The sequence below is a fragment of the Antechinus flavipes genome, chromosome 4 (genome assembly GCF_016432865.1).
Source record: "Antechinus flavipes isolate AdamAnt ecotype Samford, QLD, Australia chromosome 4, AdamAnt_v2, whole genome shotgun sequence".
Classification (NCBI taxonomy): domain Eukaryota; kingdom Metazoa; phylum Chordata; class Mammalia; order Dasyuromorphia; family Dasyuridae; genus Antechinus; species Antechinus flavipes.
This window is the reverse complement of record NC_067401.1, coordinates 246,728,338-246,755,296: the sequence shown is the minus strand read 5'-3', so window position 1 is coordinate 246,755,296 and position 26,959 is coordinate 246,728,338. Positions and strand designations below refer to the sequence as shown.

General features: G+C 34.1%; 1 protein-coding gene across 1 annotated transcript in view; it reads right to left on the bottom strand.

Moving 5' to 3' along the window:
• The window catches only part of MEI4 (meiotic double-stranded break formation protein 4), a 256,106-nt gene that overhangs the window by 180,238 nt on the left and 48,909 nt on the right, over window positions 1–26,959 (bottom strand). The window contains 1 exon segment of the mRNA XM_051997294.1: window positions 20,928–21,497. Coding sequence (XP_051853254.1) covers window positions 20,928–21,497 — 570 coding nt within the window.

Genomic DNA, 26,959 nt, shown 5'->3' with positions numbered 1-26,959 from the left:
ATCCTCAAAAGTACTTTACTTCATATAATTTTTCTAACTGCCCTACTAATGAGAAAGTTCTTTTTTTCATCAAAGAAGAAGAAATTAAGGGAATAATTAGGAGCTATATCTGTTCAATTGTATATTAATAAATCCTATAATCTAAGTTAAATTGAAGAATACTTCCAAAAACACCTCCCAGATTAATAAATGAGGAAATAAAATACATAAAATAGTCCATTTTAGAAAAAGAAATTGAATAAGCCATTAATGAACTCTCTAAGAAAAAAATCTCCAAGGTCACATGGATTTAAAAGTGAATTCTATCAAACATTTAAAGAACAATTAATTCCAATACTACATAAATTATTCAGAAAAATAGGGGAAGGAATTCTACCAAATTTCTTTTATGACACAAATATGGTACTGATATCTAAACCAGGAAGGCACAAAACAGAGAAAAAAACTGCCTATCTCCCTAATGAATATTGATGCAAAAATCTTAAATAAAATGTTAGCAAAGAGATTATAGCATATTATAGCTAGGATAATATACTATGACCAAGTACAATTTATTGTTCAGAGCTGATACAGGAAAAGTATTATCATAAGTTATCACATCAATAACCAAAATAGCAGAAATTATATGATTATCTCAATAAATGCAGAAAAAATACCATTTGAAAAAATTCAACATCCACTCCTTTTAAAAACACGGAAAGCATAGGAATAAATGGAATTTTCATTAAAATGATAAGCAGCATCTATGTAATACTATCAGCAATCATTATTTCCAATAAATCAGTGGTGAAACAAGTTGTCCATTACTACCACTGTTACTCAAAATCGTACTAGAAATGTGAGCTTAACAATGAAAAGGAAAAGAAATTGAAGGAATTAGTTAATGAAGGAAAAAAAATCTGTCTTTGCAGGTGATGTGATTGTATATTTAGAGAAGCAACTAAAAAATTACTAGAAACAACAACTTTAGAAAGTTACAGGATATAAAATAAACTTATCTAAATCATTGTCATTTCTGTATTGACCAGCAAAGACCAGCAACAAGAAACAAAAAAAGAAAATCCATTTAAAATAACTATAGTTAATATATTTGGAAGTCTACCTACAAAATAAAGCTAGGAATTATATGATCTCAATTACAAAACACTTTTCACATCAATAAAGTTAGATCTAAACAACTGAAAAAAATATCAAGTTCTCCTGAGTAGGCCAGGCTAATATAATAAAAATGACAATTCTACCTAAATTGATCTATTTAATTAGTGCCAAATCAATCAAATTGCCAAAAACTACTTTATTCATGGGGAAGAACAAAAGGTCAAAAATTTCAAAGGAATTAATGAAAAAATGCAAAGGAAAGTGGCCTACATGTGCCAGACCTAAAACTGTATCATAAAGCAGTGCTCATCAAAACCATTTGGTACTGGCTAAGAAACAGAGTAGTGGATCAATGGAATAGATTAAATACACAAGGCACAATAATCCGTAATTACAGTAACTGAGTGTTTGATAAATCCAAAGACTCCAGCTTCTAGGATAAGAAATCACTATTTGACAAAAATTACTTGGAAAACTGGCAATCAATATGACAAAACCTAGGCATTGACAGACATCTAACATCTAATACCAAGAAAAGGTTGAAATCAGTTCAAGATTTAAACATTAAAAGGTGATACTATAAGCAAGTCAGGAAAACAAGGGATAGTCTACCTCTCAACTCTGTGGAGAATGGAGAAATTTATAACCTAAGCAGAATTAAAGACCATTATGAAATGCAAAATTAATCATTTTGATTATATTAAATTAAAAAGGTTTTGCATAAAAAAACAAAGATTAAAAGACAAGTGAAAACTGAGAAAAAAAATTTTCAGCCAGTATGTCTAATAAAGCTTCATTTCTAAAATATATAAAGAACTGACTTAGACTTAGAAGAATATAAGCCATTCCCCTATTGATAAATTGTTAAACATTATAAATGGACAATTTTCAGATATAGAAATTGAAGCCATTTCTAGTCATATGAAAAAAATGCTTGAAATCACTCTTGATTAGAGAAATGCAAATTAAGACAACTATGAGGTACCACTTCATAACTCTCAGATTAGCTAAGATGACAGGAAAAGATCATGATAATTGTTGGAGGGGATGTAAAAAAACGGGGCATTAATGCATTGTTGGTGGACTTGTGAAATAATCCAATCATTCTGGAGAGCAATTTATAACACAAAGGGCTATAAAATTGTGCATACCCTTTGATCCAGCAATGTATCTACTGGGTTTATTTCCCAAAAGAATCATAAAAGAGAGATAGGATCCACATGTGTAAAAGAAAAATTTTAGCAGCCCTTTTGTTGTAGTGGCAAGAAAACAGAAACCGAGTGGATGGCTATCAGTTGGGGAACAGTTGAATAAATTATAGCGTATAAATGCAATGGAATATTATTTTCTTTTAGAAATAATAAACAGGGTAATTTCAGAAAAGCCTAGATGAACTGATATTAAGTGAAGTAAACAGAACCAGGAAAACCCTGCACACAGTAACAAGATTATGTGATGATCAACTGTGATATACTTAACTCTTCTTAGCAAAATGGTAATTCAAGATAATTCCAACAGACTGTGGTAAAAAGTGCCGTCCATATTCAGAGAGAGAATTATGGAAACTGAATGTGGATCAAAGCATAATATTTTCACTTTTTAATTGTTGTTGCTATTTGTTTGCTTGTTTTTTCCTCATGTTTCTTTTTTTCCCTTTTGATCTAATTTTTCTTACACAACATGACAAATATGGAAATATGTTTAGAAGAATTGCATATGTTTAAGCTATATTTGATTTCTTGCTATCTTGAGTAGAGAGAGAAGTTGGGGAAAGAGATAGAAAAAATTGGAACACAAAGTTTTGCAAAGATAAATGTTGAAAACTATCTTTAAATATATTTGGAAAAAATAATTCTATTAAAAATGAGAAAGTTCTTATGTTATAAGTATCATTTTGCTATATAGGAATGTAAATAGTACTAAATCTCTTATAGGTTCCTTACTCTGTTTACCCCCCTTATACTTTTCCTGAGGTCTGCATTTGGAAGTTAATTTTTCTATTTGGCTCTAATTTTTTTTTTATCCCAAATGCTTGAAAGTCCTCTATTTCACTGAATATCCATTTTTCTCTCTGAAGAATTATATTCAGTTTTGCTGTGCATATGATTCTTGGTTTTAATGATAGTTCCCTGCTGTCCAGAATATCATATTCCAAGCCTTCAGATCCTTTTATGCAGAATTTGCTAAATACTGTGTTATCCTGACTATAGATCAACTATACTTGAGTTGTTTCTTTCTGAATGCTTGCAATATTTTTCCTTGACCTGGAATTTCTCTATAATATTCTTGGAAGTTTTCATTTTGAGATCAAGTGGATTCTTTCAATTTATTTTTGGTTTTATTTTATTCTTTATTTCTTTATAATAAAGTCACTAGCTTCCATTTGCTCAGTTCTAACTTTTAAGGTATCATATTCCTCAGTGAGCTTTTATACCTTCTTTTCCATTTGGCCAATTTTGCTTTTTCTACTTCATTTTGTATCAATCTCATTTTTCTTCTCAATTTTTTCTCTGCCTCTCTTATTTGATATTCAAAATTTATTTTGAGTTCTTTTTTGATCTGAAATAAATTTTTATTTTTCTAGGAGGCTTTGGTTATAGGAGCTTTGGCTTTGCTATCTTTTTTTGAGTTTGTGTTTTAATCTTCCTTATCACCCCAGTAACGTTCAATGGTCAGGATCTTTTTCTGTTATTTGTTCATTTCCCCAGCCTATTATTTGATTTTTAAACTATTTATTAATATAGGACTCTTTCCATAGTGGAGAGTGTAATGTCCTAAGCTTTAGGGGTTTTCTGCAGCTGTTTTAAGAGATCCTTCTAGGAACCTATAAGTTTTCAATTATCACAAGAGGATATGTTTCAAAGAGAAGTGTGCTTACTACTCAACTCGCCTGTATTCTCGTCTATAAGTGATCAGAAGTATTCTTTTCTTCCCTGGGATTGTGAAGAAGATTCCTGTTCCATTGTGAACATAAATTCTGGTATGCTACTCCTCCTCACTCTGGTACAGAAAGCCAATATTGATTCCCAGATTTAAGTATGAGTAAAGCCAACAGAGCCTTACCTTAGTGCTAATAATGAGACCCTTTTTAATGTATTTCTGACCAGCTATTTAACCTCTTTTACCACCTGTGGACTGATATCTCTGGAAATCACTGCTGCTGCTCCACCCCATTTTCTTCTAACTCTCTTAATTGATTTTTAAAATCTTTTTTGAGTTCTTCTAGGAGGGTTATTGGGGCTTGAGACCAATTTCTTCTCCCCTTGAAAGTTCCCCCTGTAGGCATTTTGACATTGTTTTCCTTTTCTCAGTTTTGATCTTCCCTGTTGCCATGGTAATTTTCTATGTTCAGGGCTCTATTTTGTTTTTTCTCATTTTTTAAAGTTGAGCTCTGTTCTTGGGGTTAAAGGAATACTTTCTCTCTCTCTCTCTTTTTTTTTTTTTAATAACTTTTTATTGATAGAACGCATGCCAGGGTAATTTTTTACAGCATTATCCCTTGCATTCATTTCTGTTCCGATTTTTCCCCTCCCTCCCTCCACCCCTTCCCCCAGATGGCAAGCAGTTCTTTACATGATGAATAGGTTACAGTATATCCTAGATACCATATATGTGTGCAGAACCAAACAGTTTTCTTGTTGCACAGGGAGAATTGAATTCAGAAGGTATTAATAACCCAGGAAGAAAAACAAAAATGCAAGCAGTTTATATTCATTTCCCAGTGTTCTTTTTCTGGGTGTAGCTGCTTCTGTCCATCTTTGATCAATTAAAGCTCTCTTTATCGAAGAGATCCACTTCCATCAGAAACATCCTTAAACAGTATTGTTGTTGAGGTATATAATGATCTCCGGGTTCTGCTCATTTCACTTAGCATCAGTTCATGTAAGTCTCGCCAGTCCTCTCTGTATTCATCCTGCTGGTCATTCCTTACAGAACAATAATATTCCATAACATTCATATACCACAATTTACCCAACCATTCTCCAATTGATGGGCATCCATTCAATTTCCAGTTTCTAGCCACTACAAACAGGGCTGCCACAAACATTTTGGCACATACAGATCAAAAAGGAATACTTTCTCCAGCTTCTTGCACTGGAGAGCAGGGGGCTGGTCTTTCTGTGTTGCACCTCTGGGGCTGGAAGCTTGCTCTTTGTGTTACAGTGGCCCAGCATAGTTGCTCATGCTTTGCCCTGGAAATTTATCTACTGTGCTAGATCCAGAGGCCTAACAGCTCACCTTTTGTGCTGCTGAATACTGCCCTAGCTTGGCTACCCTTCCCTTTTATTCAAATGAGACAGACCTTGCCTGAAGTCCTTCTAAGTTCTTTTGGGCTAGAAACTTGTTTTATTCCATCTTTTTGTGGTTTTTATTGCTCAAGAATTCTTTTAAAGGCTTGATTTAACATTGTTTCTGAGGGAAAGTGGGGACAGCTCAGGCAACATCCTAGCTTCTCTTTGTCATCCTGGTTCCACCTAGGAAAGCTATTTATACTCACTATCTCTACATTCTCTTCTCTTTCTTCTGTGTGTTCTTCTTGTTTTGTTCTTTGCCTCCTTTCTTCCCTCTCTATCTCTGTCTGTTTCTCTCTCTCTCCTTCCTCTCCCTCTCTCTCTTCCTTCCTCTCTCCCTCTCTCTCTCCCTCTTTCCCTCCCTCTCCCTTCCTCAATATCTCTCTCTCTCTCTCTCTCTCTCTCTCTCTCTCTCTCTCTCTTCCCCCCCCCCCAAATCATCTGCAGTTTGGTTTCTGATCTCTTTTTCAATAGAAACATTTTTATCAAAAGTGAACAATGGGCCCTTAACTGCTAAATAGAATGGTCCTTCCTAAATTCTCATTTTTTCTTAATTTTTGACAGATTTTGCACTGATGATCATCTTTTATGCTAAGATACTCTCTCTTCTGGGTTTTTTATGATAATGTTCTTTTTTAGAAATCCTTATACCTGCATGTTCACTTATTATTCTTCTTATGGGTTTCCTCAAACTTACCACATATTTCTAAATAAGTATCTCCAAAATCTCTGTACTGAAACATCCTATTTTTTTTTCTTTTTAAACTAGCTTACTACTATATTTAAAGATCCTTATATCCTGACATGGGTCTCCTCTAAACTCCAATATCATATCATCAACTACCTGATTAATATTTCAAAGTGGATATGACTTTTCATTTCCTTCTCCAGGTCATTTTATAGATGAGAACTGGGGCAAAGAGGGTTAAATGATTTGCTGAGGATCACACAGCTAGTTAGTGTCTGAGATTGGATTTGAATACAGAAAGATGAGTCCTTCATGACTTCAAGCCTCACACTTTATCCACTGTTCCACCTAGCTAACTATCTAACTAACTATGTGAATGCACATATGTATCTATACAACATATATATGTAAATGTATATATATATACACACACATATATAAGTGTAATGTATATTTGCACACACACATACACACAGTGGTATATAGAAATCAACATTACCAACAATGAAGTAGGTGAAGAAACTGGCTTATAAGGCACTAGGGAGAGGGGGAGTGCAAGGAAAAGAAGGGAGGCGGGCGGAGCCAAGATGGTGGAGAAGACACATTTGGCATTCTAAGCTCCTCTCATACCCTCACTACTAATTACCAAATTCAGCCTCAAAAATAGTGCTTGATGGTAAAATCCATGAATGTTGAAAGTACAACAACTTACCAGCCAAAGATAATATGGAAGATCACCAGAAAAGGTTTGTCCTCCTGGGTGGGAACAGACTAGCACAGGCAGGGAGATGTAACTAGAAGCTAGCACACTGAGCGGACCGGGGCAGAGGTGGACTCCATGCGGGTGGAGATTTTACAAGGAGGACTCTACCACAGGCTGGCTGCTCTGCTTTGGTTGCAAAGCAGTAGTTCAGCAGAGAAGTTACACAAATGTCAAAGGTAGAGTGTATTCCAAAAAACGCCAGAATCTAACAGGATCTGACTATACCCACACAGCACCAGAAGTGAATCAGCACAGAAAACAGCACAGCTGTGTAGCTGCATTCTGCAGCCTGGGGCTTTTGCCCAGGGCAGTCACACTTCTGCAAGGCAGGAGCCTCAGCCCAGGGCAGCCTTTAATCTGCACAGCAGGGGCTGCGGTGGGGTGGGTGGGGGGGTCTGACCAGCGTAGACACAGATCTGCATAGCAAGAGGGCTCTTCCCAGGGCAACAGAACTTCCCCAGCACAGCAGTGCTTTCCAGGGCAGAAATACTTCCAGTGCGGGGCTCTTCCCAGGGCACTTCCACAGCTCAACTGCCCTTAGCAGCTCATTTGCAGGACAGCTACTGTCCATCTATCTATCCCTGCTCTGCAGAGGAAGCTGGTAATCTCCTCACCCTGAAGGCACACCCTAAGGGCTTTTAAAAAATGAGTAAAAAAGCCAAGTGTACACTAACAATCGAAAGCTTCTATACAGAGAGCAGGTTTTCAACCCGGAGGAGACTATTAGCAGTCTTTAGACAAAACTCCAAAGGCAAAGGAAACTTATCATATCTGAGGGAATTTAGGAAGGGAAAGGAATGTTGTGTGAATCTTACTCTCATCAGATTTGGCTCAAAGAAAAAATAATTGACATATTTAGTTTACAGAGAAATTTCTCTCACCTGATTAAAAAGAGAGGAAAAGGGAAAAGGAAAAGAGTAATAAGGGAAAAGTGTAAGAAATGGGAAGGGACTGAAAGAGGGTCAGAAGGATTCTAAACAAGGAGAGCAGTGTGAGGAGAGTGGTGCCCATAAATTTAATACTACAGAGGGGGGTTGGGGGAGGAAGAAAAAGAAAAGCATAATCTGGGGATAATAAGATGGCAGGAAATACAGAATTAGTAGTTTTAACCATAAATATGAATGGGATGAACTCTCCCATAAATCAGAGGCAGATACCAGACTGGATCAAAAGCCAGAACCCTACAATATGTTGTTTACAGGAAACACTTTTAAAGCAGAGTGATACATACAAAGTAAAGAAAAAAGGCTGGAGTAAAATCTATTATGCTTCAAATAAAGTCAAAAAAGCAGGGGTAGCCATCCTTACCTAAGATCAAGCAAAGGAAAAAATTGATCTAATTAAAAGGAAGGAAACTATATCTTGCTAAAGAGTAGCATAGACAATGAAGCAATATCAATACTAAACAAATATGCACCAAGTGGTATAGCATCTAACTTCCTAAAGGAGAAGTTAAGAGAGTTGTAAGCAGAAATAGACAGGAAAACTATAATAGTGGGAGATCTCAATCTTGCACTCTCAGAATTGGATAAAGCAAACCACAAAATAAATAAAGAAGAAATCAAAGAAGTAAATAGGATGTTAGAAAATTTAGGTATGATAGATCTTTGGAGAAAATTGAATGGTGACAGAAAGGAGTACACTTTCTTCTCAACAGTTCATGGAATCTATACAAAAACTGACCATATATTAGGACATAAAGACTTCAAAATTAAATGCAGAAAGGCAGACATAGTAAATGAATTCTTTTCAGATCACAATGCAATAAAAAGTACATTCAACAAAAAGCTAGGGGTAAATAGAAAAAAAAGTAATTGGAAACTAAGTAATCTCATCCTAAAGAATGATTGGGTGAAATAGCAAATCATAGATACAATTAATAATTTCACCCAAGAAAATGGCAACAATGAGACAACATACCAAAATTTGTGGGATGCAACAAAATGGTAACAAGGGGAAAATTTATATCTTTACAGGCTTACTTGAATAAAATGGAGAATGAAAAGATCAATTAATTGGGCTTAGAACTTAAAAAGCTAGAAAAATACCCAATTAAAACCCCCCAATCAAATACTAAACTTGAAATTCTAAAATTAAAAGGAGAAATGAATAATATTGAAAGTAAAAAAAAAAACTATTAAATTAATAAATAAAACTAAGAGTTGGTTTTATGAAAAAAAAAACAATAAAATAGATAAACCTTTGGTAAATCTGATTAGAAAAAGGAAAGGGGAAAATCAAATTGTTAGTCTTAAAAATGACAAGGGAGAACTTTCCACCAATGAAGAGGAAATTAGAGCAATAATAAGGAGTAACTTTGCCCAACTTTATGCCAATAAATTTGATAACCTAAGTGAAATGGATGACTGCCTCCAAAAAATAGGCTTTCCAGATTAACAAAGTAGGAACTAAATTGCTTAAATAGTCCCTTTTTAGAAAAAGAAATAGAACAAGCTAGTAATCAACTCCCTAAGAAAAAATTTCCAGGACCACATGATTTTACATGTGATTTCTACCAAACATTTAAAAAACAATTAGCTCCAATGTTATATAAGCTATTTGAAAAAATAGAGAATGAAGGACTCCTACCAAATTCCTTTTATGACACAGACATGGTACTGATACCTAATCCAAGTAGGTTGAAAACAGAGAAAGAAAATAAAACCAATCTCCCTAAAGTATATTGATGCTAAAATCTTAAATAAAATATAAGCAAAAAGATTACAGAAAATCATCTCCAGAATAATACAACGCAAGTAAGTAGGATTTATACCGGGAATGCAGGGCTGGTTCAATATTAGGAAATTATTAGCATAATTGATGATATCAATAATAAAATTAAAACCATATGATCATCTCAAGAGATGCAGAAAAAGCATTTGATAAAATCCAACATCCATTCCTATTAAAAATACTTGAGAGTATAGGAATAAATGGACTTTTCCTTAAAATAATCAATAGCATCTATTTACAACTATCAGTAAGCATTATATGTAATGGGGATAAACTGGAACCATTCTCAATAAGATCAGGAGTGAACAAGGTTGCCCACTATCACCATTACTATTCAATATTGTATTAAAAATGCTGGCTTCGGTAAAAAAGAGATCAGAAAGAGATTAAAGGAATTAGAGTAGGCAATGAGGAAACCAAATTATCACTCTTGGCTGATGATATGATGGTATACCTAGAGAACCCCAGAGATTCTACTAAAAAGCCATTAGAAATAATCCACACCTTAGCAAAGTTGTAGAATACAAAATAAACCCACACAAGTTATCAGCATTCTTATATATCACTAACAAAATCCAACATTTAGAGTTACAAAGAGAAATTCCATTTAAAGTAACTGCCAATAGAATAAAATATTTGGGAATCTATCTGTCAAGGAAAAATCAGGAACTAGATGAGCAAAACTACAAAAAAAAAACTTCCCACACAAATTAAGTGAGATCCAACCAATTGGAAAAATATTAAGTGCTCTTGGATAGGTCAAGCAAATATAATAAAGATGAAAATACTACATAAACTAATCAGACTCACAAAAAATATTTTAATGACCTAGAAAAAATAACAACAAAATTCATCTGGAAGAACAAAGGGTCAAGACTTTCAAGGGAACTAATGAAAAAAAAATCAAATGAAAGTGGCCTTTCTGTATCAGATCTAAAACTATATTGTAAAGCAGCGGTCACCAAAATCATTTGGTATTGGCTAAGAAATAAACTAGTTAGTCATTGACCCACACTTAACACCATACACCAAGATAAGGTCAAAATGGGTTCATGACCTAGGCATAAAGAATAAGATCATAAATAAATTAGGGGAATACAGGATAGTTTACCTCTCAGACCTGTGGAAGAGGAAGGAATTTATGAACAAAGAAGAACTAGAGATCATTACTGATCACAAAATAGAAAATTTTGATTATATCAAATTGAAAAGTTTTTGTACAAACAAAACTAATGCAGACAAGATTAGAAGGGAAGCAATAAACTGAGAAAACATTTTTACAGGCAAAGGTTCTGATAAAGGCCTCATTTCCAAAATATATAGAGAATTGATTCCAATTTATAAGAAATCAAGCCATTTTCCAATAGATAAATGGTCAAAGGATATGAATAGACAATTCTCAGATGAAGAAATTGAAACTATTTCTAGCCATAAGAAAAGATGCTTCAAGTCATTATTAATCAGAGAAATGCAAATTAAGACAACCCTGAGATACCACTACACACCTGTTAGACTGGCTAGAATGACAGGGAAAGATAATGTGGAATGTTGGAGGGGATGTAGGAAAACAGGGACATTAATACATTGTTCGTGGAATTGTGAATACATAGAGCCAATCTGGAGAGTAATTTGGAACTACGCTCAAAAAGTTATCAAACTGTGCATACCCTTTGATCCAGCAGTGTTACTACTGGGCTTATATCCCAAAGAGATCTTAAAGATGGGAAAGGGACCTTTATGTGCAAGAATATTTGTGGCAGCCCTCTTTGTAGTGGCCAGAAACTGGAAACTAAGTGGATGCCCATCAAATGGAGAATGGCTGAATAAATTGTGGTAGATGAATATTATGGAATGTTATTGTTTGGTAAGAAATAACCAACAGGATGATTTCAGAAAGTCCTGGAGAGACTTACATGAACTCATGCTGAGTGAAATGAGCAGGACCAGGAGATCATTATATACTTCAACAACAATACTATATGATGATCAATTCTGATGGATCTGGCCATCTTCAGCAATGAGATGAACCAAATCAGTTCCAATGGAACAGTAATGAACTGAACCAGCTACACCCAGGGAAAGAATTCTGGGAGATGACTAAGATCCATTACATTGAATTTCCAATCCCTATATTTTTGCCTGCCTGCATTTTTTTTTTTTTAAATTTCCTTCACAGGTTAATTGTACAATATTTCAGAGTCCGATTCTTTTTCTACAGCAAAATAACGGTTTGGTCATGTATACTTATTGTGTATCTAATTTATACTTTAATATATTTAGCATCTACTGGTCATCCTGCCATCTGGGGGAGGGGATGGAGAGAAAGAGTGGAAAAATTGGAACAAGAGGTTTGGCATTCGTCAATGCTGTAAAGTTACCCATACATATAACCTGTAAATAAAGGCTACTAAAATATAAATAAATAAATAAATAAATATTTGCACAAATAAAATGGAGAAATATTTGGGTATGCAATTAAAAATAGAAAAAATAAATTAAAAATCCCCAATTAAATAAGAAAATATAATTTCTGGAAAAAATGGAGAAATTAATGAAAGTGAAAGTTAAAAAAAATAAAACAGAACAATACTGAACTATTAAATAAAACCAAAAATACATAAAGCACTGATTAATTTGATTACAACAAAAAGAAAACAAAATTACCTGTATCAAAAATAAAAAGAGTAAATGCACTACAAAAAAGATGTAAATAAAAAAATTAGAGGTTATTTTGCCCAATTTTGTCTCAATAAAAGTGACAATTTTAATGAAATGTTTAAAAAATATAATATGTACAGAAAAATGGAAAAAAAATAAGTGTACTTTAATTAACTTATCCTAGGAAAAGAAATTGAGCAATCCATAAATGAACTCCACAAAGAGGTTGGCTAACAGGATCAAATCACTTAGAAGCTAATTCTACAGAACGATTAATTTCAATACAATGAAAACTTTGTGAAAAAAAGAGGTAAATGACAAGTCCTACCAAATTTCTTTAATGACCTAAATATGGTTTTAATACCTAAACCACTAAGAATAAAAAACAATAGAACAATAGACTAAGTTCCCTAATGAATACTGATTGTAACATTTTAAATAAAAAAACTAGCAAGGAGATTACAACAATAAATCATAGAGATCACATACTATGACCAAATAGGCTTTACAACATGAATGCAAGTCTTGTTCAGTATTATTGTTCAGTCATTTCAGTTGTGTCTGATTCTTTGTTATCCCATTTGAGGTTTTCTTGGCAAACATATTGAAATGGTTTATCTTTTTTCTCTTACAGATCATTTTATAGATGAAGACTTGAGGTAAATAGGGTTATGACTTGCCCAGGTGTCACACAATTAAGTGTCTGAAGACAGATTTGACCTAATATCTATTGTGCTACCTCACTGTCTAATAAGCAATTTCAAATTCTCTAATATATTATATATACTTCAAATGTTGGTCCATATTTCTATTCCCTATTTGATAGTGTAATTTTCTTCTTCTTTTCCTCAATTTTACCTCAATTCAAGGGTCAGAAAAATCTTCTGAAAATACTTCTGGTTCCAGAAGATACAATGAGTGGAGAAAAAAGCAAAAAACAAAAGTGTGTGTGTGTGTGTGTGTGTGTGTGTGTAGGTATCTAGTCCATAACTTGGTCCTCCTTCCCAACTCACTTCCTCAAAGGGCAAAGTAAGGTTTCCTGTTGCAGAGAAACAAAACAGCCCAGTCCAACCCAGCCCAGGCAGGGACCTTTCTTTTTCACCCAACTCATTTCTGAGAAGACCCATGACTTCTATACTCTCTTCTCACCTCACACTGTCCAACCTTGGGGGATAGGGGAGCAGGTGGTGGAAGGGAAAGTTTGGATGTGGAGAATAAAGCTAAGATCATGTGTATCTTCCCCAGCCCAGGGCTCTGGAACTACCTGAGGACTCAGGACTGCCAGGAGTTCTGAGTCCTCCACCAACGCCACTGCCATCTTCACCTGGTTCCCACTTGCTGCTGCTCATGCCACCATTGCTACTTGTGCTCCTGCTGCTTTTTCTTCTGCTGAGCATACTAGCTGCTCCATGCCCCTTCTAATACTATTATTTTAGGAAAATGTACAGTGCAACTGCACCGTTTTGCAGGAACTGCCTACTGATCTCAACATAGTGGGCTTCAACTTCACAATCCAGTGCATTACCCATTTTGCTGTGGAGGAGCTGCCCATGACCAAAAACAATAGCATTAGAGGCCAGTTTCACTTCCCTGCAGCTCAACCAAGACAATAATCAAGTGCAAGGAATGCTGAGCAAATGTAGTGCTGAATTTTTTTCCTTCAAATGCATCTAATACCAAATTCAATTTTTTTTTACATACTAGAATTTATCCTAGTACCTTCTCCCTTTCAGAAAGTCATTTCATGTAAAAAATACCTTTTTTAAGGAAAAAAAAATAGTGCTTGTTTCAGCAGCACATATGCTAAAATTAAAACAAGAGCATGGCTTTTTGCACAAGGATGCCATACAAATTCATGAAGTATAGAATTTCAAATTTATAAGAATACAAGACATTCTCCAATTCATAAATGGTCAAAGGATGTGAACAGAAAATTTTTAGATGAAGAAATTAAAACAATTTCTAGTCATATAAAAATGCTCTAAATCACTATTAATCTGAGAAATGCAAATTAAGACAACTCTGAGGTACTATTACATACCTCTTGGCTAAAATGATAGGAAAAGATAAGGATGAATGCTGAAGGACATGTGGGAAAACTAGGACACTAATACATTGTTGGTGGAGTTGTGAAATGATCTAACTATTCTGGAGAGCAATATGGAACTATGCTCAAAGGGCTATCAAAGTGCATCTGCCCTTTGACTCAGCAATGCCATTACTGGTTCTGTATCCCAAAGAGATAATAATAAAGGAAAAAGGATCCATATGTGCAAAAATGTTTGGAACAGCCCTTTTAGTAATGGCAAGGAACTGAAAATTAATTGGATGCACATCAGTTGAGGAATGACTGAATAAGTTATGGCATATAAATATAATGGCAAATTATTGTTCTTTAAGAAACAATCAGCAGGATAATTTCAGAAAGACTGGAGAAGATTTACATAAACTGATACTCAGTGAAGTGAGTAGAATCAGGAGAACATTGTAGAGAGCAAAAACAAGATTATATGATGATCAATTCTGATGGATGTGGCTCTTTTCAACAGTGAGAAGAACCCTTGTGATAAAGAGAGCCATCTGCACCCAGAGAAAGGATTGTGGAAACTGAGTGTGGATAACAACATAGTATTTTTACTTTTGTTGCTGCTGTTTGCTTGCATTTTTTTCTCATTTTTTTCCTTTTTGATCTGATTTTTTTCTTGTGAAGCATGATAATTGTATGTATATACAGAGAAGAATTGCACATAGTTAACATATTTTGGATTACTTGCTATTTAGGGGAGGGAATAGGGGTGAAAGGAGAAAGAAAAAAAATTTGCAATACAAGTTTTTGCAAGGGTATATGTTGAAAATTATCTATGCATATAAAGAGGTATAGAACCTGGCCAGTACCTTGTACAAACACAATCCCTCTAAAGTAATGAACATATATTCTCTTTGGTAGGCCTTTTGTAATGGGGTCTTCTGTTTCTGGGAGGAAACACATATCAAATGAGAACACTTAGTGCCTTCTTTGTTCTCAACCTATAAAAACCCCTTAATGGAAAGAGACTGAGGATTTGGTCTAGGAAGTCTTGTACAAACTTGCCTAGCAATGGTTCCCACTCCAGACTCTGAATAGCTGTCCTCTCAGCCAAGGAATTTGGTTGTTGGTGCTTCCTCAGAGTGATGATTATGTATGTTGTTATGCTGCTTGTTTGTCATAGTGGCCACTGTGTTATTTGTATTGTATATTTTTTACTTTTTTGTTAATTGTATATTTATTACTTTTGTCCTATGAGTTTCCTCTTTTCTTATGTTTTATTTAAATTAAGGTTCTAAGCAGTAATAAATTTTTATTCACTCTCTTTAGGACTATGCCTGTTGAATGAAAATTCCCAACCTAGATTAACCTTACCACACCATACACCATTTTTACAATTGTGTCTCTAAATAACATGGAAATCTTGAGTGATTTCAACTTTGCATTACTATCAATGTTCCTATTTTGGTTACTGATTACAATTAGCATTCATATTAGGTTTTTTCTTCTCTTTGCTGGATCATCACCCACATAATACCCCTTCCTAGTAGTGGGAGTGGTTCAAGGGTCTGTTCTGGATCCTCTTCTCTTTTCACTCAATCACTTGGTGACCTGGCAGGCTTTCATAGATTTCATTATCATCTGTACACATATGACTCATATCTCTATATCAGTCCTAGCACCATTAAATAAGATAAGAAAGGAGGGAAACAAACATTAAGTATCCACTATGTGCCAAACAGAACACTGTGCTAAACACTTTACTAATATTCTCATTTGATCTTCACAACAACCCAGGAAAGTGATAATAACATTCCCATTTTATAGTGAAGAAAACTGAGCCAAATTAATACTTGGCTCAGGTTATATAATTAATTAAGTGTCTTAAACTAAATCTGAGCTCAGGTCTTTCTGATTCTGAACCCAGGACTCTATTCATGTACCAATTGGCTAACTTCAAGGAAGGGCAGGGATCATTAACAGTAGAGGATTATGGGAAAACCTTCATCTAAAAACTGATGCTTGAGTTGAATCCTAAAGGAAGTGAAAAATTCTAAGAGGCAGATCTTGCCTAAGCTTCAGAGTTCCATATCACGAATTACCCATTTCAAATTTAACATGTCCAAACAAGAAAATATTTCTTCTTTCTTCCACCCATATCCTATCAATATTTCCTCTTTCTATACAGGGTTCCATTCTTTTAGTCTCTGAAGCTTATACACTTGATATTATTCCCAAATCATGTATTGCCATCAAATCATGCCTTTTTTACCTTCATATTAAATGCATTTCTTCCCCTCTTACTACTCAACCAGATATGGACTTAGTTCAGGTTCTCATCTCCTTTTGCTTATACCATTATGATGACCTCAGATATTATCCCTTCCTCAAGTTTCTCTACACTTTAATTCATGGGCCACATAGTTATTTTCTTTATTTTCTTTAATGTTATTTTCTTTAAGCCTATATCTGACTATGTAATTCCCTTACTCAATAAGCTTTAGGGGCTCCTTATTGATTCTAAGATTAAGTATAAACTCTATTTGGCTTTTAAAATTCCTTTTCAACTTGGCCCTAAAATAACTTTCAACAAGCATCATATATTACTTAATTTCCCACACTCTATAATCCATCTAGATTGCCTTTTCTAGGCTCCTTACTCGTAACAGTCTTATCTCCAATCCCCATGCCTTTTGTGCTGCCTGCCTCTGAACCTAAATAGTAGTCTCTACTCACATCAGCCTCACAAATCTCTCATTTCAAGATGCTACTTGAACATTACCTTCTACATGAAATCTTTCTTGACTCCCACAATTTTTAGTGGTCTCTGTCCTTATCTCATATTTACCTTGTATTCACTTTGTGTGTATTTACATATACTTATGTATTCAATGACCTTAATATCTATGAACATATGAGGAATAGTGATGATGTGATTGCTGTTGTAGAAGACAATTGAGAGATAACATCAAGAATTGCAATGATGTAATGGAAGTGCTTTAGAGAGACTTTGGAGTATGTAGACATTCTGCAATTGGTTCAGGTCTGTTAACCATGTGGTGAGAAAGAGTTATCTTGATTGTCTGGAATACATTTTAAAGGTCTAACCAAAGCAAAACCTCAGCATCTTTTTTTCCCCCATTGATCTGGTTTCTTTTCAGGGACAAACATAAGACTATCCTTCCAAGGTCAACACTTGGTCCCAAATCATTTACTGAATTAACACTATTTTTTTTTGGAAATGATGACCTGTTAGTTTTGAAAATTCAGGAAAGTAAGCCACCTGAGGTCCAGAATTCTGACAGTTGAGTCCTTGCAAAGTTTATTACTATATTTATAGTATTGATACCATAAAGGATCAAGTTTGACAACAGGATGAGGACTCATCAGATAGTGATAATGGATTTGGACCAGAATGTAATATGATCAATACTATGTAGAATTTGTACTAAGTCTGAGTCTATTCTTCCCAGAGATCAAAATGGTATCAGAAGGATTTATGCCCCTGAGGTACTGGAGGAAAATGTTTATTCTTCCTATATTAGTATATTATCAGAGTAAATATCTCTTTGTGTAAGCTCATTGATGTTAAGTGGTTAAGTGGAACTAAAGTCATAATCTTTGGTGTTTAATGGTATTGGGGTTGGAGAACTTTGTTAGAACAGAGAACCAAGTTGGTGGCAGTAAAGAAGAGATATCCTAAGCAGTCAGGGGTACCCCTGGAACTCTGAGAAGGAGAAGAATTTTGGTTTGTTCTAGTAAAGTGAAGCTAGAAAACATACTAGCTATTTTGGAGGCAGATGGAGAAGGATAAATACAGCATTGGGTCTGGCGTCAAGAAGAGCTGATTTCAAATGTAGTTTCAGATATTTACTACCTGTATGATTCTGGGCAAGTCACATAATCCCATGATGCTCCTCAATCCTATCTAGTTACTTCTGCTTTCTGGCTCCCACCTTTCCACCCTTCTACAATATTTTGCAAATGAGCTTATACTTTAAACCAATATTTCCCTTGATTGGTATGCCTCTCTAGCTGGCAAGAAAATCAAACTCCTACTGGCTAAGACGATAACTGTGCTCCACAGATCGTTTTACCAGAAAAGGAGTTTTATAAAGGCACAGTTGCTGTCTTCGCTTTTGTCCATTGTTAAAGAGTTAACACCTTATTTAAACAAATAAGCTTGTAAATATGATGGCATTTTACTCGTGTTTATTTTAATTGTGAATTATATTTGAGGTTGCTTTAACAAATCAATGATATGACTACACACTGAGAACAGATTATGAGTTATTATCACTAATCACTTCTTATCAATTAGAGCTAGTATCTGGAGGAAAGGGGTGATGATGCTCCTCATTTCAGAACCTTTTAATTCTATTCTTAAAGAAAGTATCCATACACTTGTAAGCCATTTGAATAGCATTTTAAAGAAACAGAACAGGGAAATTCAGTGATTTGGTCCAAATTCACAAGACAGTAAGTAAGAGAGATCACATTTAAACCTAGATCTTCTGACTTCAAACTATATCAAACTACTTCAAGGGAAGAAAGAGACTACATGATATGGAATTCTGTTTTCTATTTTTATGTTTTTCAAAGATCACCATGACCAAAAAAGGTCAGAGTTAACTGGGTTTTGGCAGGAGATGGTCTAATCACCTTTTACAAGTATTATCTCATTTGAGCTTTACAATAATCCTGCAAAGTAGACAATAGTAATAACCCTATTTTATATTTGAGGAAACTGAAACAAATAGCAATTATGTGACTTGCCCAGAGTCATACATCTAGTAAATGTCTGAAGCTACTTTAAATCGGTCTTCTTGACCCCAGACTCAGTGCTCTACTATGCCTCCAGCTGCCTCTGCCCAATTCTTTAATACTTTCCTTACTGTTAGGTTAGAATAAGTCAGGGTTTGTGTTTTCTTTGCAGAGTTTTTGATAACTCAGCTCCTCTATATAAGACTTTGTTTTTGGCCTGGTCAGAGAACTGATATTCAATATACCCAGAAAGCTGATGCATTCATGTGAAAGCATGCACGTGCACATGCACATGCACATGCACACACACACACACACACACACAATACATACAAACTTTTTTCCTATTGTGTCTGGTGAATAATGAAACCCACCCACGTATTAGCATTATACCTCATGTAAAATGTATTTTAAATTCTTTGGAAAGAATATGATAGAAACCAAGGCACAAAGCAGGAAAATGATAAAATATCATCAAATAGTTGGTTTTTTCAACTTTTTCTAAAAAGAGCAATAAGAAGTCAATTTTATCTTTTGTAATTGTGGCACAGTAATAGGGTATGATGAGAATAGGAAATAAAAGGATTCTACAAAAAAAATCAAATGTTTTCATAAGTGATAAAAAACTATCATGCTGTTTCTTTTCCTACAGTGTCTATCATTATAATACCATAATTTACAAAAACAAACAAACAAGCAAACAAAACAAAACTATGCAGATAGAGAATGAAATCAACTGAAGAGATCTTTAAAAACTGTGGCCAATATTTTGAATATTTATATAAAAATGAAAATTATGATTATGCACTCAATAAAAGCAAATAAAAATATTTTTTAAAAATCAATAAATGCAAGCTTTATATAAGTGAAACACAATTTCCAAGATAAGGCTGAAACAGACAATTTATTCCTCTGTATCCACTTCTATTATTTCTTAGTTGTCAATTTAAAAGGTCAGAGATTAAGGTATTTAATGTTGTCCAAAAGGAAGGAAGCAGAGACCAAGGAAAAAACAGCATAATAAAAGGAAGGAAAATAATGCTATCTTTAAGTAGGGGTGGAGGGAGATTCAGCCTAAATAAATATTGCAACAGGATAGAATTTGGGGTTGGCTTATTTCTGCACCTCCAAGTAATGCTCAATGATTAAAAAAAAATACAATGTTTTATGCATGGCTTGTTTCCTACTGTCCATCAGTCCATTTGTGGAACAACTACTATATATACTATAGTACTCATTACTAGAGCAGTAACAAAGGAAATGAAGAAGACATAGTCTCTTACTTCAACAGGTTACAATCTAATGAGAGTGAAAGAACAAATACAAGTTTGTAGCTATCAATCATAATATGACAGCACAAAGTAAGGGATTTCAATGATCCAGAGTCATTAAACTAAGCCAAACCATTAAAATTTTTAGGATTTGAGAATTGTTTATTTTTAGGTAGTAAAGGGAATGGACAACTAAATAGTGCAGCACATAGACCTAGAGTCAGGAAGACCGGAGTTCAAACCTGGCCTCAAACACTTATAAGCTGTGTGGCTCTGAGCAAGCCATTTAACTGCCTTAATTTCCTCATATGTAAAGGTAGGTGGAGAAGGAAAGGGCAAACCACTACACTATCTTTGCCAAAAAAGCCCTAAAAGAAATAACAAGGAATTGGACATGACTAAGAAATGAAAACAACAAAATAGTAAATAGAACATTAGAATAAGCAATCTTCTAGAGAGCACAGTCCTGTGTGAGTTGGCAGGTTCTTGGCTGCAATGTATAACAGCATATATTGACTGGTGCAAAGGAAGGACTTTTGAACCATAAGATAGATCCATTTCAAAAAATAGATTTATATAACAGGATATCACTTAAACTCATTCACTCTATAGAATGTAAGAATATACTACTTACCCGATTAATACTGCTGTTCTTTAAAATAACCTGCACCAGAGTTTTCTCAAATTCTTCCAACTTCTTGAAACATGTTTTAAGTATGTGATTAGATAAATTATAATCATCGATTAACTTAGTCAAAATATAAACCGCTTCTGTCAAAAAGTTTGAGAAAGGGAGTTTAGAGTCACTGTAAAAATTTATCAGACCATCAAGCAACCGAAATACAGAATCAGATACTGTGGAATTGCTGCTTTCAAACTTATTTAAATCTGTTTTCAAATTACCAGACTCTGTTAAATTCTTCAGTTCAAGAATGTGTTGCAAAAATTGCAGATGAGATGATAAAGTTTTTTCTTGGAGGGCATAATGGCTTTTCACAATGGGTGGTTGATATACAGAATTTTCAGAAGATGAAGTAAAACTTTCTTCAACATTCTGGGACAGTTCTGAAGGGTCAGTTCTATTTTCACTTAACACATCACACCCAGAGTCTTCCAGCTGACTGGAGTTGTTCTCAGGACATTCAAGCTCCTTAGAGGACAGAGGAACAGCTGTATTTCCTGAAACAAAAAAAAAAATACATTACTGAACAATAGTTTACTTATATACCTAAAGTTTCTTGATTTAAGATCAAACCATTTGTTGCTTAAACCTAAAATGGAAAATGAAAGCCCCCACTAAAAGCAATGGCCTTAATATTATGGGGGGAGGGGGTAAGGTAAAACACATATTCAGATAAAATAATAAAAAAAGTGAGTATAACAAGGACAGCAATAAAAACTCTTATCTTCACTGCAAAAAGGTTGTGATGATTCCTCATGATATTTCCTCATAAACAAGAAAATAGGATTCTCAGTGGCTTCTCAATCCCTTCTTTCACTTTTTACTCTAAGCCACTGATATAATTATCTAATTTCTAATTCTTTTCCAATTTTCATCACAATTTAAACTTCAGCACAACTTAAAATTTCAGAACTACATTATAAGTAATTCTTAGTTTCGTCTAGACCATACTAGTTTGTTAAGAGAGCTTTATAAAAAAGCAAAGGAAGAATGAAACAAGACTATTTCATTGGTATAAGAGAAGGAAAATCATTATTTCCCTTAAACATCTAGAAATGTTGTGATACTCAGCATTTTCACCAATGCAATCTAAAAACATCCCTGAAATGTCTCTGGAAGTAGAAAATTATATTCAGTTTTCATTCATATAGTTATCCTGCTTTTTAAAGACAGACATAAATATTCTGAAAGGTCTGTTCCTCTGCTCAGTTATTCCTTAGGGGAGAAACAAAGAAGTTTCACATCTAATGAATAGGAGAGCAGTTTTTTAATCCATGAAGACTAATACAGGTACTGTTTCAAGTACTGATTACATGAGTAGCCATGGACAAGACACTTAATCCCTCTCTAATCCTTTGGTGCCATCATGAAAACATCTCTATTTAGTTGTAGCTACTTTATCAATTTGCATAGAGAAAATCTAATGGTGAGAGAGAAAGTACTGATGAAAAAGCAACATACAAATTTCTATGAACAAAACAAAATATACAAGGATAAACTGGAGACACTCTCAGAGGAATATTATTGGTTGACCTTTTGTTCTCAAAAAGAATCAAAATGACTTTATGTTGGAGTTATGATACAGTGTGTCTGACTGTGGCTGATCAGAACAATACAAGTTAAGAAGGCTTTGCCATAACCTGGGTACAAAAAGTCCATATGTGAACATCTGGGGTAGATATAATAAGAATAGGAAAGTTATTAACACTAAGGAGAAGCAGGAAAAGTTTACTGCACCAAATGGAAAATTAGTTGAGACCTGAAAGAAGCCAGGGATACCAAGAGTCAGACATAAAGAAAGAACAAATGCTAGGCATGTGAAATAACCAGGAAAAATACAGACAATCAGGCAATGAGAAATAGCAAGGAGGTGAACGTCATTGCTTTGCAAAGTACAAGGATGGGAGTAAAGTTTAAGACTGGAAAGGCAAGGATACAAGTTATGAAAGATTGCAAATGCCATAGGACATTATATTTGAATCTGGAACAAATGGAGAGCCAGTAGAGTTTACTGATTAAGAAAGGCACTTGATCAGATATATATTTTAGGAATATAACTGATAGCTGAGTAAAGGATGGACTAAGGGAGGAAAAATATGAGACAAGGAAGCAACTGAAAAAGCACAAATGTAAGGTATTAATGACCTCTACCAAGGTGGTAGCAGTGTTAAATAGAGGAGGGGACATATATGAAAGAGCTGTGAACATACAGTCAACAGGTTTTGGTAACTGGTTGGCTTGGAGGTGGATGTGGATAGAGTAAGATAAAGTAAAGATGACACATTGAGATCCTGAATGACTGGAAGGATAATTGTATTGTGAACTATAATACAGAAATTCAGAAGAGATCAGGGGACTAATTATGAGGACAGTTTTGGACATGAGTTTTAATAAGTGTAATTTAATAAGATGAGGACTGGAAAACATATTCGATTTGCCAATTAGGAAATACTGGGAAACTTTAGAGAAAACTATTTCAGCTAAATATTGATGTTAAGAGCCATCTGAAGAAAGTTTAAAAAGGGTAAGGAGATTATCTATGAAAACAAAAAGAGATATAGAATGTTTAAGTATTGAACTTCCCAGCTAACAAATTGTGTGACAGTTACATTTTTGGCTTAATGGTAATTTTATACTTCAAGAGATAAAGGAAATACTGAGAGAAATTATTAATCCAAAAGTAATTCTGACCAATAATGAAGTAGCTTTCAAAATAAAATGACAGGAACCTGAGATTCCATGGCATAAACATTTTTCCAAAATTCTTTTGAAAGCTGAGTATTTTTTCCCCATGGCATTCCTTTCATCTACTATTTTAAAAACCATTTGGTTTGGAATTGGAAGAGGAAAATTGTACAACTTAGACTTCATGATAGTTAATTTCAATGAGTGTAGAGAAAGAAAAAAGGAAGATCCTATGACCTAAAATTATACAAAAGAAGTATAAAAGGGAAGAGATGCTGTCAAGAACAAAATTCTGACAATTCATATAAATGATTTCACCACAAAAAATGTACAATACTTTTATAGCCATATAAAAATAAGAGATGGAACATTATAACAGCAAATGGGAAATTTTAAATGTATTTTTAGTTACAAAAGACAGAAAGATGAAAGAATTACTGCTTGGCATAGATGGAATAAAAATAATTCATTACAAAGAAACCATTTAAGTCTTATTTTGCCTTTCCCCAAAAAAATGTAGATAGAAAATATATGAGAAAATTGTTAAAATGAAATTAAAACCAATGATAAATGAGGATATAAAAAGAGAATAACTATCTGCTTTCAATGAGTTCTATTCTACAGGCCAAGATGAATTACATCCCAAGATTTTGGAAGAATGTGAAGACATGATTGCAGAACTTCAATCAATAATTTCTGAAAATTCTTGGAGAACAAGAGAAATGCAACTGGGTAAGAGACTGGCAAATGTGAGTAACTGTAATAATATAGAAATTTAATAATTTCTATTCTACAAAATATAATGATGAAATGAACTTGGAATACAGGCAAATTTCGATAGCTGCTGTTGACTTAATGGTTCAATGGCACTTAAAAATGAAGATTTGATTCATCAAAAGAAGTAAAACAAAAGTAACTTCATTTTCTTTTTGCACAGGGTTCTTAAAATAGATTACCAAAATAAAGTTCAAGAAGCATTATACATATATTTTGGGAAAGCTTTTGAAGAAATAAGCTATAATTTCCCTTTTATTTGATAGAAAGAAATGGAGCCAACAGAAGTTGAATTGTGACACCCAAAGAGGACTAATTAAACATTAAGAGAAGTTGAAAAGGACTTCTGTCTTTACCTCTCCCCCTATCCCTTATCTACCACCACAGAGCAGGTACTATGGCAAAAACTGCAAATTTATCAGTAAAGAGTGGCATAGGAAAAGACCAATGTGTGATCTGCATTTTTGGAGAGAATATTCAAATTGAAAAGACCAGAGATCTATTAGAGTACTGAGTCATACTCAAAGGAGCATCCCAGGAACTATACAACTGGTCCTACTCTAAGTGTGGTACAATAAAAGAACATTGAGTTTAAAGTCAGAAACAAGACTTGAATACAATATTTACTAACTCTTCTAGATTTCAGTTTCCTCATCTGTATAAAACAAAACGAGGTTGGACTAGTATAGAGGGATGAAACTCCAAAAAGGTATACTTGAATCAGACAACAAAGCACTTAAGGCAAATTACTTATATGATGTGACATAATGACTCTATTAGCATATATCTGGATAAATGGCTCCTCTCACCATTGGTGCTTACTGAATGTTTGGTGTTAAGATAATCATAGGTAAGGCACTTGGTGGCAGAAAGAGGAGGAGAGAGTCAGGAGACTCTGGATTCCAAAATACAGGAAAGATCTTTCACTTCTACCCCTAAAGATCAAGGACTTTAATTTATCCTTACTCTAGCTGACCCCGAGGCCTCCAGGGAGCCAGTCTGTACTTTACAGACTAGAGTATCTCTAAAGTCACTTCTAGTTACACTTCTATGATTCTGTGATTCACGATTTGTATCAAAGATTTGAATGAAAAAGAAGAGGCAAATAGATAATGTGTGGAGAACATGAAACTGAAAGACAGAGATTATAAAGGATATGACATAATTAAGATTCCAAAAGATCTTCATAGCTAGTGAAGGAATATGTACAGTGAATTCCCACCATTCTTTAACCCATATCTCAAAACCATTCTACATTTTCATCCATATTCCCCTCCTTTGTTCTAACTTCCAAGACAGATCAGTGTCCTTTACAGGCTTAACCTTTCTACTACTTAGTAGAATATACTATATTCCATTTTTACCTGCAGGATGCCATCACTTTGATCATTTTATTGTTTCTTTCTCCTCCTTTACTGTCCCCTCTCCCTTCTTATCTCTCCAAGCCTTTGTCTCTACCTCTCTATATATATCTCTCTCCACATATATGTTGCTGTCTTTTTCTTCACTGAATATCTTTTTTTACTATTAACTGTTAAAACTTTAGAAAAAAAATTAAGTAGGCTGGCTGTCTCCACTTCCACAACACCCCACTTGATCGGTACCAATGTGATATAGAACATTGCCTATGTCACCATTTCTGTCTCACTCCATATCTTCATACATTTCCATCTCTGGATGTCTCTGACTCTATTCATTCCTGCTTGTCTCCTTTTCCCCCCCTCTTCCTCTCCTCCCTGTCGTTTTCTGACTCTGTCTTTTTATGTGTCTTTCCTCTTTTCTGTCTCATGCTTCTAAATGTGTGTTTATGTTTTACTTTACCTTCTGCCTTATTTCCTGATGTTTTGTAATGCATTTATTTAAATTTGACATTTATTTAAAATGTAGAAAAAAAAGAAAAAGAAAGAAAAATATTGCCATGCACAATAGAACATGAAAGGATTCAAAATATGTAACAATAAATTTTCATTTCAAATATATATGTATATATATTTCCATATAGATATAGAATATTCAGAACTATCCATCTTTGCTTCCTTGTATGTTTTGTTTTCTGATGTGTACTTTTTACATTATTCTTTTTTTCCCCCTTTCCTTCCCACCAAACCTCTCTCAAGCAGGCTATGGTTAAACATGGATATGTGTAAATATACATAATACACAAATGTACACTTACATATATATATGCACACATATAATAGATGTATATACATACATCTAAAACAATAATAATGTGGCCTATATACAATATAGATTTCTCTCTTTTGACTGAATCTTTTAAACTTTGACTTTGAGAACAATGATTACTATGCCTAATTTTTTAAAAAAGAAATTCCACTAAGAATATTAAGTGCTCATGGGTAGGCTGAGCCAATATAATAAAAAGGACAATCAGTCTATTTATTCAATGCCATACCAAACTGCCAAGAAACTACTATACAGAGCTTGAAAAAAATGACAAAGCTTATCTGGAAGAAGCAAAGGTCAAATGTTCAAAGGAACTAATGAAAAAAATGCAAATGAAG